This window comes from Convolutriloba macropyga, chromosome 8 (genome assembly GCF_964194025.1).
Source record: "Convolutriloba macropyga chromosome 8, txConMacr16.3, whole genome shotgun sequence".
In the NCBI taxonomy this organism is placed as follows: domain Eukaryota; kingdom Metazoa; phylum Xenacoelomorpha; order Acoela; family Convolutidae; genus Convolutriloba; species Convolutriloba macropyga.
In genome coordinates, this window is record NC_134475.1 from 57,856,641 (window position 1) to 57,869,491 (window position 12,851).

A 12,851-nucleotide genomic window follows, 5' to 3' on the forward strand; every position below is an offset into this window, starting at 1 on the left:
AGTCACAATGACTCCATGCTGTGCGGTCTCAGGAGATAACGCTTCTTAGGGTTTTTCTGATAAATTTCTTTCTCTATCATCAATCTCATCGATTGCTTCGCTGGCTTGTAATATGTAGCTTCTTCATTGTGGCAACTTGTATTGATGAAAGCTAAGGACCTTGTTGTGTAGCTCAATGGCTGTATTAACAGCTGAGAAACAAATTCTTGATTTCAATTTGGGGCCCGCGTACAGATATTTCTCCGAGTGTTTTTACATTCTTTACACCGCATTTTTTGAATCGGCAGCCATCATCTAATTCCGTTTTTCAGTTAACTTTCTCATGACTTTATTTGACTTTGTCGTATACGCGGTAATATACCTTATCTTATCAATATATCTAGTTTATAGTGGATATCGACAATTTATTTGCTCAAGATTCTTTGCAGCAAGATATTTGCTCAAGAGAAAGAGGTCGTAACTTGAAAATTTTAAAAGCAAGGGGCAAAAACCTTTTTGCAAATCTTTCGCGACCCTGAGAACATGCTGATAGGTTTCATGGAATAGTTTTTAACTGCTCTCAAACGAAGTTTGTAGCAATTATATTAGTCCTGTCGATCTTTTTTTTATGCGATTTTTCGCTTGACCAATTTTTCGTCTGACGCTTTTGACTTTTCGTCCTCAAAAACGGGATAAACAGGTAGCGCCCAGCGGGCATTATGTGCTCTTAGAGCCTTTCAGGTCTGTTTCAGCTCAAACTGTCTTGGAGACTTATACTTATACTTATGGTGTGAGGGGCGGTTCTTAGAGGTTGACACCCCCCCCCCCCCCTTTGTTGACCCCCCACCCCCACTATTGGCTGCACCCCCCCCCCCCCCCCCCCCACCGCGGCCCCCTACCCCCCCCCCCCAGTGCTGCCCCCATCAGCCCCCGGTGCACCCCCCCCCCCCCCGTGGCTAGCTACTGACCAAGCCAACCGCTCGCCGGTCGTTTGAGAGCAATTCGCCCGACGTTAGTCGGTTATGTTTTTTTTACTTTTTTCAAGATCATCGCGAAATGGACGTGAGCAATTTTAAGCTGTTCATTTATTCGTCTTCCAGAACAGTTCCTATGGCGTATATGTATCTGTACTTTCGTGACTTTTTCAGATATTTCTCAGCAGTTTCTTAACTTTGAAATGTGACGTGCAAACGTTCGATACCGGTGCGGTATTTTAAATATTCTTTTGTAACCGTTAGTGAGAGAAATTTGCTTTGTTGTCGAAACTGTCCGCCAAAGTATGACAGATTCGACCAGTCTTTACCGTTCTCCTCACTGTTAAAAGCAAGGGGTCTGAAACCTTCATAGGTCGCGTAGGTGAGTGATTTGTTGATATCCGGATTTAGATACTCCTTCAGAATTAGGGAGTTCAAGCTTCCTCGTCAAATCTTCTTGAACTTCAAAACTCCCTTTATTCGCGTCGTTCAATTTTGCTAGCAGTTCTTTATCGATGCTGTTCGTGTTACAGTTACTGTCAAATGTAATGTTATTCAGCTTTATGTGTGGTATATCGACGAATTTTCTTACAGCTTCAATCACTTTAGGTTTGCCGTACTTTCGCAATATAAGGCTTCTTATCGCTCATGCGACCCTTCAGATGGAACAGAAGTAATTCGTCAACAATATTACGCGAAATAGTGAGGATTGTTCTTTCAGCATGATTTGGCGTATTGATAAGCCCACTAGCGAAAAATACTTAGCCGCCTGTTTAAGAATATTAACAAGCGGGTACCGTTTAGCAACAGATTCTTACTCATCAGAATTCAATACTCATAATTGCTGAGGGGTAGTGTTCAGTCTAACAGCATTGATGATAGAGTAGGGAGGGAGAATTTAGCTTCTACGATACCGGCAAGTTTCAAGGAATAATTGTTAACAAAGCACCTCCATCTTGCATGTTTTAAATGTTTTAAACAATGATTTGCGCAATTTTCTTTTTTGAAGGTAGAGACTTCTCTAACCAGATTGTTGAATTGCTTTTAAGCTCGACGTATTTTCCCCGATGCTCAGCTTTGCTGAAGCGAATTTCACCATTAAGGTTGTTGCGAATCTTGTCATCTCTGCATCTACTCATAATATGGTGCAAAGTGAACTGGCAAGCGGAACTTCTCTCGAAACCATTTGATTCGTCGAAGATAGTGATCTGTTTCAAGCAACGACGAACAGAGAGCGTTGACACCACTCAGCTTGTGTACGAACTTTACAGATGGGAATATGGCATTAAAAACGACCCAGTTGCCGCATTGATGCATTCAGCATATCAGACTTGGCTGCCTCGTTTGCTTGAATAAAAAAATTAGTCCAGAAAACAATTAAAGGAAAAATGGAAAATATGCAGCGCAAACAAAAATTAATCATAAAGCCACGCTTAATGCGCCGAAAAGAAATTGTCGTCGGGATATTTCTTTTTGTAGCCAATAAGAATATACGTCTTTCCAGAGATTATAGATATTCCAGAGTCAGTTTTGATTTTCACTCGCGAAATTTTTGCTTTACTATGATTCGAAGAAACAGAATCTCACAACACCGGCCGTTACCAGCATCAGACGCTGATTCTCCCATCTGTTCGATAGCAAGCGCAACGCAGGAGACACATTCTTTGAAAACCGTTTCTGAAGCAGTTTCTCCAGAAAGTCGAGGAGCATACAGGAAATGATCTTTACCAGTTAAGTTTAAATTGTTCCGATCGACCTTCTCGACTAAGTTAGGCTGATTCTCGATAAACTGTTTGTACTCTGCAAAAAAATCTCTTTTTTTTGCAGATTTTGCATTGAACGACACCATTCATTGCCTGCATTTACTGTTAAGAAACAATATAATGCAGCAATGTCGTTTTAGTACCGCGGCTGCGCCAGCTGACAAGTCCACAGACAGACTCAGTCACCGAGTACGAACTATTTCGCTGAGCCGAAACGACTCCAAAGTGTCAATTATCCGAGAACCATATGTGTCAGATGGGAGTAAAGGCTTCCAGTTCCAGAGGTCTGTTCCGGCTTCGGTTGGTGACTCTGTCAGGAAGGACACGTTGGATGAAGAAGACGACGATTTGTTTGCTTCGAATGAGGATGACTTGTGTGCCGAGGATGGAAGTGGTGACAACTACCACCAGGTGAGTGAAAGATGACAGAAGCAAGAATGTATTTAGCTAGTGGCCGTTGTTAGGCTCATTAGATTTATTCTTACGAGTACTGACCCACTCAGTACCCCCCCCCCCCACTGACCCCTCGCCTCCCCCTATTGTCCACTCCTCTCTACCCATAATCCACTACCCACATTCCGTTTTCTTTCCCGCGCTCAACTCAACCCAATCTCCCCTTAGTCCTCTTAGAGCTTTACTAGTCTCTCTTTACTAGTTTTTAATTTACCACTAAGGCTGCTGTGCTGAAAAGACGTTATTTTGGTGAGAGTGATTTTTATCTCAACTCGGCTAAACTCCTCCCCACTCCAGCTTCTCACCAGTCGTTTGAAATCAATTTGTTCCGATGTTAGTTGGTGATGTTTGTTATGTACATGCGAACGAATTTGAAGCATTCGGCCCGACTGCTGTGTTATCAAGTATGATGTGTTGAATCTCTTCCGTTTGTGCCACCAGCTTAGCGGGTGCATATTGTTTGTACTCTCAGCACGTGCTATATTTTTACGTATTGGTATACTATGTCCAGGCATATGCTCTATAACTGGGGGGTGCATAAGGTACGGGCGCACAAATGGAAAAGATGGGATATTCATTCCAATCCGAGTTATCCTTACATGGTTTTACTGATTTAAGATAATTCACTTCACGAATGAAGCATATTAAGGCGTTCTGCTCTACCTACCTCCACCCCGTTTCAGAAAAATCTGATGTAAATTCATTTTTCACGTGACTAATCTTGAATTAGTAAACCAAATAACGATAGCTCGGGTTAGTGTAAATTACCAGATTTTTAATTGCTCTTAAATGAAGTATGTAGCAATTATAATAGTCCTATGGTCTGTTTTATGTGACTTCTTTCCTGACCGATTTTTCGTTTAACCCTTTTCACTTTTCGCCCTCGAAAACATGATAAACAGGTAAACCCCGGAGGGCATTAAGTGGCTTGAGCAGCTAACCTAGAGCCTTACGCCTCACTAGTCTCTGTGTGCGATTCATCGAAACTCTTTTGAACAGACCACTTCACCGGTTGCTCTTGATCTTAAAAGCCAACCGATCGTTTGAGAGCAATTCACCCAATGTTAGTTGGTTATATTTGTGCTCCCACCCCGTAAGTTATGCGCCCCAAGTTATTGAGCAGTTATGTCATTTTATAGTGGATCAATATGTAGAAATTTAGCACGTGCTGTTGAATTAGGGGTCAAATAATATTCACTCAGTACGGTGAGGACACAAACGCAAAAGATTGAAGTTTGTTTGTCTTCAAACCAATAACACAAAGTTCGGGCAAATTGATTAAAAGTTCATTCTCGGATAACTAAAAAAAATCTACGAACGGCGGGTGAGTTGCTTTCAAACGACTGGCGAGCAGTTGGAGTATTGATTGGTAATACTTACAAAATCAAGTATCGAAGGTCTATCCGAGGTTGACGACACCCCCACTGTTGACCCCCCCCATTGCCCCCACCCCAGTGTTGCCCCCAATAAGCCAACGGTGCACCCCCCCCCCACTCCCTCCCGTGTTTAGCTACTGACGAACAACCGCTTACTAAAAACGCAATTTTATACTATTTTGACATTTTTTATCAGCCCTAGGTTTGATAATAAGTTACTGACAAATTTTTAATGGTCATGGAATAGTTTTTCAACTTTTTAATGTCACAAATTTTAGCAATTTTTTGATAAAACCTGCTTTTGTCAAGTTTTTTTTGAAATTTTTGTCTTTTTCAGCCTTAAGAGCTAAAGAACCTCCTCCTGGGTTTGAAAATAGGTTACTGAATAATTTCTAGATTAAATGGAATGTCGTGCAAGATTTTAAAATCATGCATTTTAGCATATTTTTGATATTTTTTGCCTTTTTTTCCAATTTTATAGTCATTCAGGTTTTTGAGCCTCAAGGCTCAAAAAGATTTATGATAACCCTTCTTTAGGGTTTCATATTAAGTTACTAGAGAATATTTTTTGTTCATGGGTAATTTTCAACTTTTTAATATCACTATCACAAGTTTTAGCAAATTTTGTTTTTAATAGCCGCCCTCATCTTCTCAGCCGGCTATTATAGCGCTCCTATTTTTTTTTTACTTCGTCGAATAAAAAAATGTTTCGCTTTACCTCATTTTGCCGCCTTTTCAACATTTTGCGTGAAATCTTTTTGACTTCTCTAGGCTAGTTTCTCTCTTCTCTCATTCTGCTAAAAGTGAATTTGAACATCAGTTGCTCAGCAAAGCAATTCAAAATGAACAGAGTCAGTATAAAAAATTGAAGTCAGAAATAGAAACGGGATAAACCCATAAAGCCCAATTTTAGATGCCCGCTATTTGAACGTCGTTCCTATAAGTATTAGTTACTTCTCTCTAATGCTCATTGTTATTGATAGTAGCCCCTGTAGCCTCTCTCTCTCTATGAAACAGAAGTATGTTGAACTACGAAATGCCATCAAAATAAATCGGACTTAAAAAAATGTTTTTGTACAAAAATCTTTTTTTCAATATCTTCTGTTATTTCAATCCCAATCATGCTTATTGGAATCAACGGCGGCTATTTTCCGGCAATCTGCCGGGTATGTTTATAAAACTTGCAATTATTTTTAAGTTTTTTGAATTTTTTTGTCATTTTTTAGGTTTCTCTATTCTCAAGAGCCACGGAACTTCCTCTAGGGTTTGATAATATGTTACTGCATAGTTTATAGATGTAATGGAATGTTCTTCAAGATTTTAATATCACAAATTTAAGCAATTTTTTTTAAAATTTTTATTTTTCTTGCAACAGAGGCCCTTGGACCTCCTCCAAGGTTTGATAATAAGCTGCTGCATAGTTTCTACAGTCACTGGGATTGTGATCAACATTTTTTTACTCCAGTTTGAGCAATATTTGGATAAAATTTAAACTTTTCATGTTTTTGGAAAACTTTTGATCCAATTGTATTGATCTTTATGAGCCAGTGAAACTATTTCAAGCTTGAAACAGGGATACTGGATAGTGTCTTAAGACAATGAAATGGTTCTTACGATATTAATGTTTTGAATTTTAGCAAGATTTTGTTAAAATTTGCAATTTTTCAATTATTTTCAATATTTTTTGTCCTGAGTTTAACGACCATTACTGGCCAACAAAACTTTTCAAATCTCGGAGATGGGTTACTTGGCAGAACTTTTGAGACAAAAATTGGTTTTGATTTTTGTTATTGCGAAGTTCAAGACTTTTTTAATTTTGCCCTTTTCAATTTTTTCATGGTTAGAAAACTAGAAGTTGCAGTGTAGATTCCAATAATGGAAGATATTCCTGTCTCCTTCTCTCTCTTTCAAATAGGGTTCCTTTCCTTCTTTTTCTCTTTCACGTTTCTCTCTCTCTCTCTCTCTCTCTCTCTGTTGATGCCACACTTCAGCTGCTGTTATGTAGCGTAATGTCATCATCTCCTCATTATCATCTGCTCATTATCCTCATTATCAATGAGTTATAGTTGAAATATTTTTATCATAAATGATCTAACAGGCACTTTTTAGGAAACCATTGTTAATTGCTCTCAAAAGCAAATATTTTAGTCCGGTTTGTCTTTTATGCAATTTTTCGCTTCGCCGATTCCTCGTCTGACTCATTTGACTTTCGTATTCAGAAACGGGATAAAGAGGTAGCGCCCCGAGGACACTAAACCGTGGCTAGCTGTTGACGAAGCCAGCCGGTCGTCTGAGAGCAATTCGCCCGACGTTAGTTGGTTATGTTAATTTTTTTCACGTATTTAATTACGCAATATAGTGAATACAGTCATTGTCAAAAGAGAAAAATTAAAAGAATTGGGATAAATCGGAAACGCCTGGTCATTAAATTAGTGCATTAGGTTATCAAATTGCATTAATGCGATTTCTAACTTAATTATTGTTAATCTTAATAGTTTTCAGTTTAGAAGCTTACAATGTAACTTATATTGCGCACTAAATAAGAACACTTTTTTTCAAAACTGAGGAAATTTTGTTCTCATCTTTTTTCTCTTTGTTTCAATCCCGCTTTGCGTCAACGGCGGCTATTTTCTGGCAATATGCTGGCTTTTTTGTTTTTGTTCAATATAAACTAATCAGATTGTTTAATTGCTCTTGTACGAAGTTCATAGCAATTATTGTAAACGTGTTGGTCTTTTTTATGCAAATTTTTTGCTTGACCATTTTGCCCTTTTCTTCTAGAACACGCTTTTGTTCTTCATTTTTGAGTGATCTCTTTTGCTCTCATTCCGAAGTAAAGTTTGTTGCTAAAATGAATTCGGTTACAGCATAGCGAAAACAATGGCTTGATAGCCGAGTGGTCAGTGCGGATGGTTATGGATCGGGAGGTCAGTGGTGCGAATCCTGGAGGGATCAAATGTTTTAATACCCGCCAGTCGTTCGAGAGCAATTCTTCTGACATTAGTCGGTTGATACTTTTCCAATAAAAATCAAGCATTTGGTTTTGATTCTCATTTTTTAATTGCTCTCAAACGAAGTTTGTAGCAGGTATATTAGTCCTGTCGGTCTTTTAATTCGATTTTTCGCTTAACCGATTTTTTGTCTGACGCTTTTGACTGTTCGTCCTCAAAAACGGGATAAACAGGTAGCGCCCAGCAGGCATTGAGTGCTCTTAGAGCCTTTCAGCTCTATCTAGGCTCAAACTGTTTTGGAGATTTATACTTATTCTTATGGAGTGAAGGGCGGTTCTTAGAGGTTGAAGACACCCCCACTGTTGACACCCCCATTGCCCCCAACCCAGCGTTGCCCCCAATAAGCCAACGGTGCACCCCCCACTCCCTCCCGTGTTTAGCTACTGACGAACAACCGCTTGCTAAAAACGCAATTTTATACTATTTTCCAATTTTTTTCAAGCTTTTTGAAAATTTTTGACATTTTTTTTGTTATCAGCCCTAGGTGTCAAGGAACCTCATCTAGGGTTTGATAATAGGTTACTGCATTGTTTTTGTGGTAATGTATTGGTTTCAACATTTTAACATCACGAATTTCACCAACGTTTTGACAAAACGTGCAATTCTATGGGGTTTGATAATAAGTTACTGACGTTTTTCCTATGGGGTTTGATAAGTCCTATGGGGTCTGATAATAAGTTACTGACGTTTTTTGAAAATGTTTGTTTTTTTTTGTTTTTTCAGCCTAAAGAACCACAGGAACTCCTAGGGTTTGATTATAGGTTTCTGCATAGCTTTTAGTTGTAAGGGAATGATTTTTATTTGTTTTTGAGTGTTTTTCAATTTTTATCGTTTTTTCCAGCACCAGGCTCCTGGGGACCTCATCCGAGTTAAGGATGCAAGTTAATGGAATGGTTATCAATATTATAATGATTCTAGCACAGCAATTTTTTGATAAAATTTAATTTTTTCAAATTTTGAAAATTGTTATCATATTCCAAGTTTATTGGTCTTTGAGTCAGTGAAACCATTTAACGGTTAAAATGGGGATACTTGATTGTCTCCTGAGACAATGAATTGGTTTCGAAGATATTGATATCTTGAATTTTAGCAAGATTGTTAAATTTTGCGATTTTTTCAAAATTTGTTAATGTTTTTTGTCCTTTTCTGAGATTAAAGATCATTACTGGCCCACGAAGCTTTTCAAGTCCTGCCGCCGATGGGGTACTTGAAATTTCTCTGGAGAACAAAAATAGTTTTGAAAATTTTCACTGCGAAATCTGGAAGCTCTTCTTTTAAATTTTGCAATACTTCGGAAATTTTTAAAATATCAGTTTTTTTATTTTATTTATTTAATAACAAGGCTGAAACTAAAAGTTGCAGAATCGAATCAAGCTAAAGCTAGCCTTACTAAGCAGTGGCTAGCTACTGACGAAGCCAACTGGTCGCTGTCGTTTGAGAGCAATTCGCCCAACTTTATTCGGTTATGTTAATTTCCATTATCAGTTCGGTTTCCGCAATTTCTCTTGATGTTGATAATTTCTTATCTTGCAACCCAAAACAAATTATGAAAACATGATTAATCATTGAAAAATTTTGTGAAAGGAATTATTTCAAAGTAAAATTGTGTGAAAAAAACATGATTTCGGTGTAAACTTGGTTTGTAAGGTTAATGTTGTGTGAAAAGAATATATGCATAAGTGTTGGTGAAAACACGTTTCGCAGTATAAAACTGCATAAAAAGGTGGTTAATTGCTCCCAAACGAAGTTTAGCAATTATATTAGTCCTGTGGTCTTTTTGCAATTTTTTGCTTGGCCGATTTCTCTTCTGAGCCCTCTGATTTTTCGTCCTCAAAAACGGAATAAACAAATACAGCCCTCACAACACTACCCCACCCCCTCCTACCTCCCCCCCCCCCCAAATTGCTCTACACCCACTATTCTTTTCCCCCCCCCCACCACCACCCGCCCCCTTCTAACGCTAGCATCCCTAAACCGTAGCTGGCTACTACCGAACCCAAACGCTTGCCGGTCATTTGAGAGCAATTCGCCCGATGTTAGTTGGTTATGTTTATTTTCATTTTTTCTGGCACCAGGGTCCTAGGGACCTCCTCCAAGGTTTGATGATAGGTTGTTGCTTAGTTTCTAGGGTTTTTTGAATGGTTATCAATATTTTGATAAAATTTAGGTTTAAATTTTTGGGAATTTATTATCATGTTCCAAATTTATGGATCTTTATGAGCCAGTGAAACTATTTTAAGTTTGAAACAGGGATACTCGATAGTCTCTTGAGACAATAAATTGATTTGGAAGATTTTAATATCTTGATATTTTGCAAGGTTTTGTTAAAATTTGCAATTGTTTTCAAAATTTTTGAATATTTTTGTCCTTTTCTTAGTTTAACGGTCATTACTGGCCGACATGTCTTGAAGATGGGCTACTTGACAGAACTCCAAGACAAAAAATGGTTATGAACATTTTTGTCACTGCGAAATCTGGAAACTTTTATTTTAAATTTTGCAATATCATCCAAATTTTTAAAATATTAGATTTTTGTTTGATTTATTTACTAACAAGGCTAGAAAACTAAAAGTTGCAGAGTCGAATCAAGCTAAAACTAGCCTCACTAAACCGTGGCTAGCGACTGACGAAGTCAACATTTCACCAGTCGTTTGAGAGCAATTCGCGCGACGTTAGTCGGTTATGTTTCTTATTTGGCTCTGGGCGCGTTCTGTTCCCTGAAATGAGCAATATTTATAAAGATTATAATGCGAGTTCCCCAACTTGTTAATCAGTGTTCGAAAATTTTGTCTTATGATATCAAAAGTCACTAGATAATTGCCAAGAGGTGATAGATTTCTTTACCTCCTGAGCTGAAGCAGATGTTCTGATAATGCTTTCATCATTGTGCAAATATGGGTTCGGAATTGTCGTTTGCCTTTTGAGCCAATATTCAAATAAATAGTTTTCCGTGTTCTAAACAATTGGTATAATCTAGAAACCATTCGCTGACGAGTGAAAAATAGCTCTTCCCATTAACTAATTTGGTCACTGGGAAGGCTCGAAATTTTCAGTGCAGTTTTTACTGAGAATGAAATTTTCAATTGGTGCATCAAATCAATTTGCGGGCTTGTGTTTAGGATGAGAGCGAGGTGAAGTCGAACAGCATTCGTATTACATCTGCCCCTTCTGTCATCACATCTGTCGATAACATGAACAACGCCAGTGCAACTTCAGCCGATATTGCAACCAACAAAGTGGACTCGTGTGGTGATGCATAGCTCCACGCACAAGTTATGGATAATCGCTGCTACTGCTTAATTATTGTTAATGTTATTATGAACGTGTCTTCCTGTCTCCTTTCGCTTGTTGATTGTCATTCATTTATTACTTATTAGCTGTTACACTACATAATCACACATTCCAAGTGTTTCTGTCGTTAGTGTCCCAGTTGACTAAACTAGCTGTTCCTTTTTCGGTTATGCAACATCCTTGAAACATGTTATGCAACATCGAATTTGGATGACAAAATTTATCAGGACGATTATACTTTTTGACCCGGTTTTATCAATCATCGTAAATGCTTAGCATTTTCTCAAAAGTCAATCATTCTCCTTCATTTTTGCTTTATCTTTATCGGTTTTCCTTACATTTGAATCTAAAGCGGGTTTGAACGCGAAACGAATCCTTTATGATACGCAATTGTGTGTATGTGAGATCCAAAGTCGGATTAGCTTAAAGAACAAAACATTGGGACTTCATTGTTTGTTAGTTGCTTCCACAGACCCCAACCTAGTGTAGCTTAGATTAGCTGAAAAGTTTGCTACTTATTAGTTACAGTACAAAGTAAACGTATACTTGGAGATATTTATAGTACATAGTACCCCCCGAATCCCCATCCCCCATTGCCATTAGTGCCTCATCGTTCTAATCACTATTAGCGTTGCTTCCCCCAAACAAATTCAAAGACCCTATTTTGTCAACAATCAATCAACTACGCTCCTCTCCTTATTATCTCGAAAAGAACCCGGATGCCCAAAGTTCTCAAAGTGACACTTTGATGTTGATGAAACACGAATTACAAACACGTGAAAACAAGACAACTGGCTGACATGTATATCATTGCTACCACGTATAGCATTGTACTACTTATAAGGCTAATATTACACTCTGCAAAACCACAACCAACTATAATATCAAACAACAAACATAGCAAACAAAACAAACAAACAACACATGGAGAACCAACCTTGATGATGTATTTGAAGAAGCAGTACCCAAACGCTGAAAAAATCACCTAACCAACTGTTATTCGCTGTTCATTATTGGCGACAAATACAATATTTACTCACCATGCAAAGTGATTGAAATAAACAAAATTTTAGCCCGGAAAACTAAAGAAGTATAAAATGCTTCGCGTTCGTTCCATTAGACATCTTATCTCTTTAAGTTATAATCGGTCTTCAATCTGCCTTAATCTTATTCAATCATTTCTCCTTGTTATCAGCTTATCTGATGTGCTCGACTTAATTGTGCTTCGCCACATAAACAACCCCCCACCCCACTCCTAAAAAAAGCCTTGTTGATTAGGGCGAAGTTGTTAGCGTCAACCCATTTTAGTCACCAGCTGCTTAAAAGCAACACAGCATAATATTTGTAAACGACCATCTGTTTACACGCAATGCGGTGGACAGAATGAAACGACATCCCGTTGTCAGTTTACTTCTAAAACTTTTGTTGTTAGCTTCTCTTTAAGAAGTTTACGATTACTGATGACTGTATGTATTCGGAAAACAGAACGAAGGACATTTTATCGTCTTAAGGATACTCTGACGTCAAAGGATTGGTATTTGTGACGTCAGTGGGAGTTATGCGATTGTGTCTTCATAAGACTACTTGAAGAATATCGCGACTGTGGACAGTGACTCATTAACTTTTTAACTTGCAGCTCACGGTGCTATATATTGGGATGTCCACATAGTTGTCTGTGGTCTAAATTATAAGACTAATATTGTCTTTATTATCTCAAGAAGCCTTTTAGTTGAGGTTACAAGCGAAATGATATATTTAATCAAATTGAAATAAATTATTTTGCAATCTTAACTCTACTTTGAGAATAAGAATTGGTCTGCTCTTGAAGAAGTTCGAAGCAATTATTGTAGTCGTCTTTTTCGCAATTTTTTTGCCCGACCTTTTTGTTCAAGAAGCCTCTGTTAATTGCCGCCGTCAGCCTTTCAAAAATTATTATTTAGGCGCTCTTATATTTGGCAATCCTTCCAAATGATGTGAATTGTATTGGTGCTCTTAGGTTTTTCC

General features: G+C 38.1%; 1 protein-coding gene across 5 annotated transcripts in view; it reads left to right on the top strand.

The window, feature by feature from the left end:
* LOC142344853 (cold shock domain-containing protein E1-like) overlaps positions 1-12,638 on the top strand; it is a 131,369-nt gene extending 118,731 nt beyond the window's left edge. For all 5 annotated transcript variants that reach the window (XM_075396878.1, XM_075396877.1, XM_075396879.1 and 2 more), the window contains 2 exons: positions 2,857-3,127; positions 10,676-12,638. In XM_075396878.1, coding sequence (XP_075252993.1) covers positions 2,857-3,127; positions 10,676-10,816 — 412 coding nt within the window. In that variant the 3' untranslated portion in view covers positions 10,817-12,638. The remainder of the gene's footprint in view (positions 1-2,856; positions 3,128-10,675) is intronic.
* Positions 12,639-12,851: the final 213 nt, after the last annotated feature.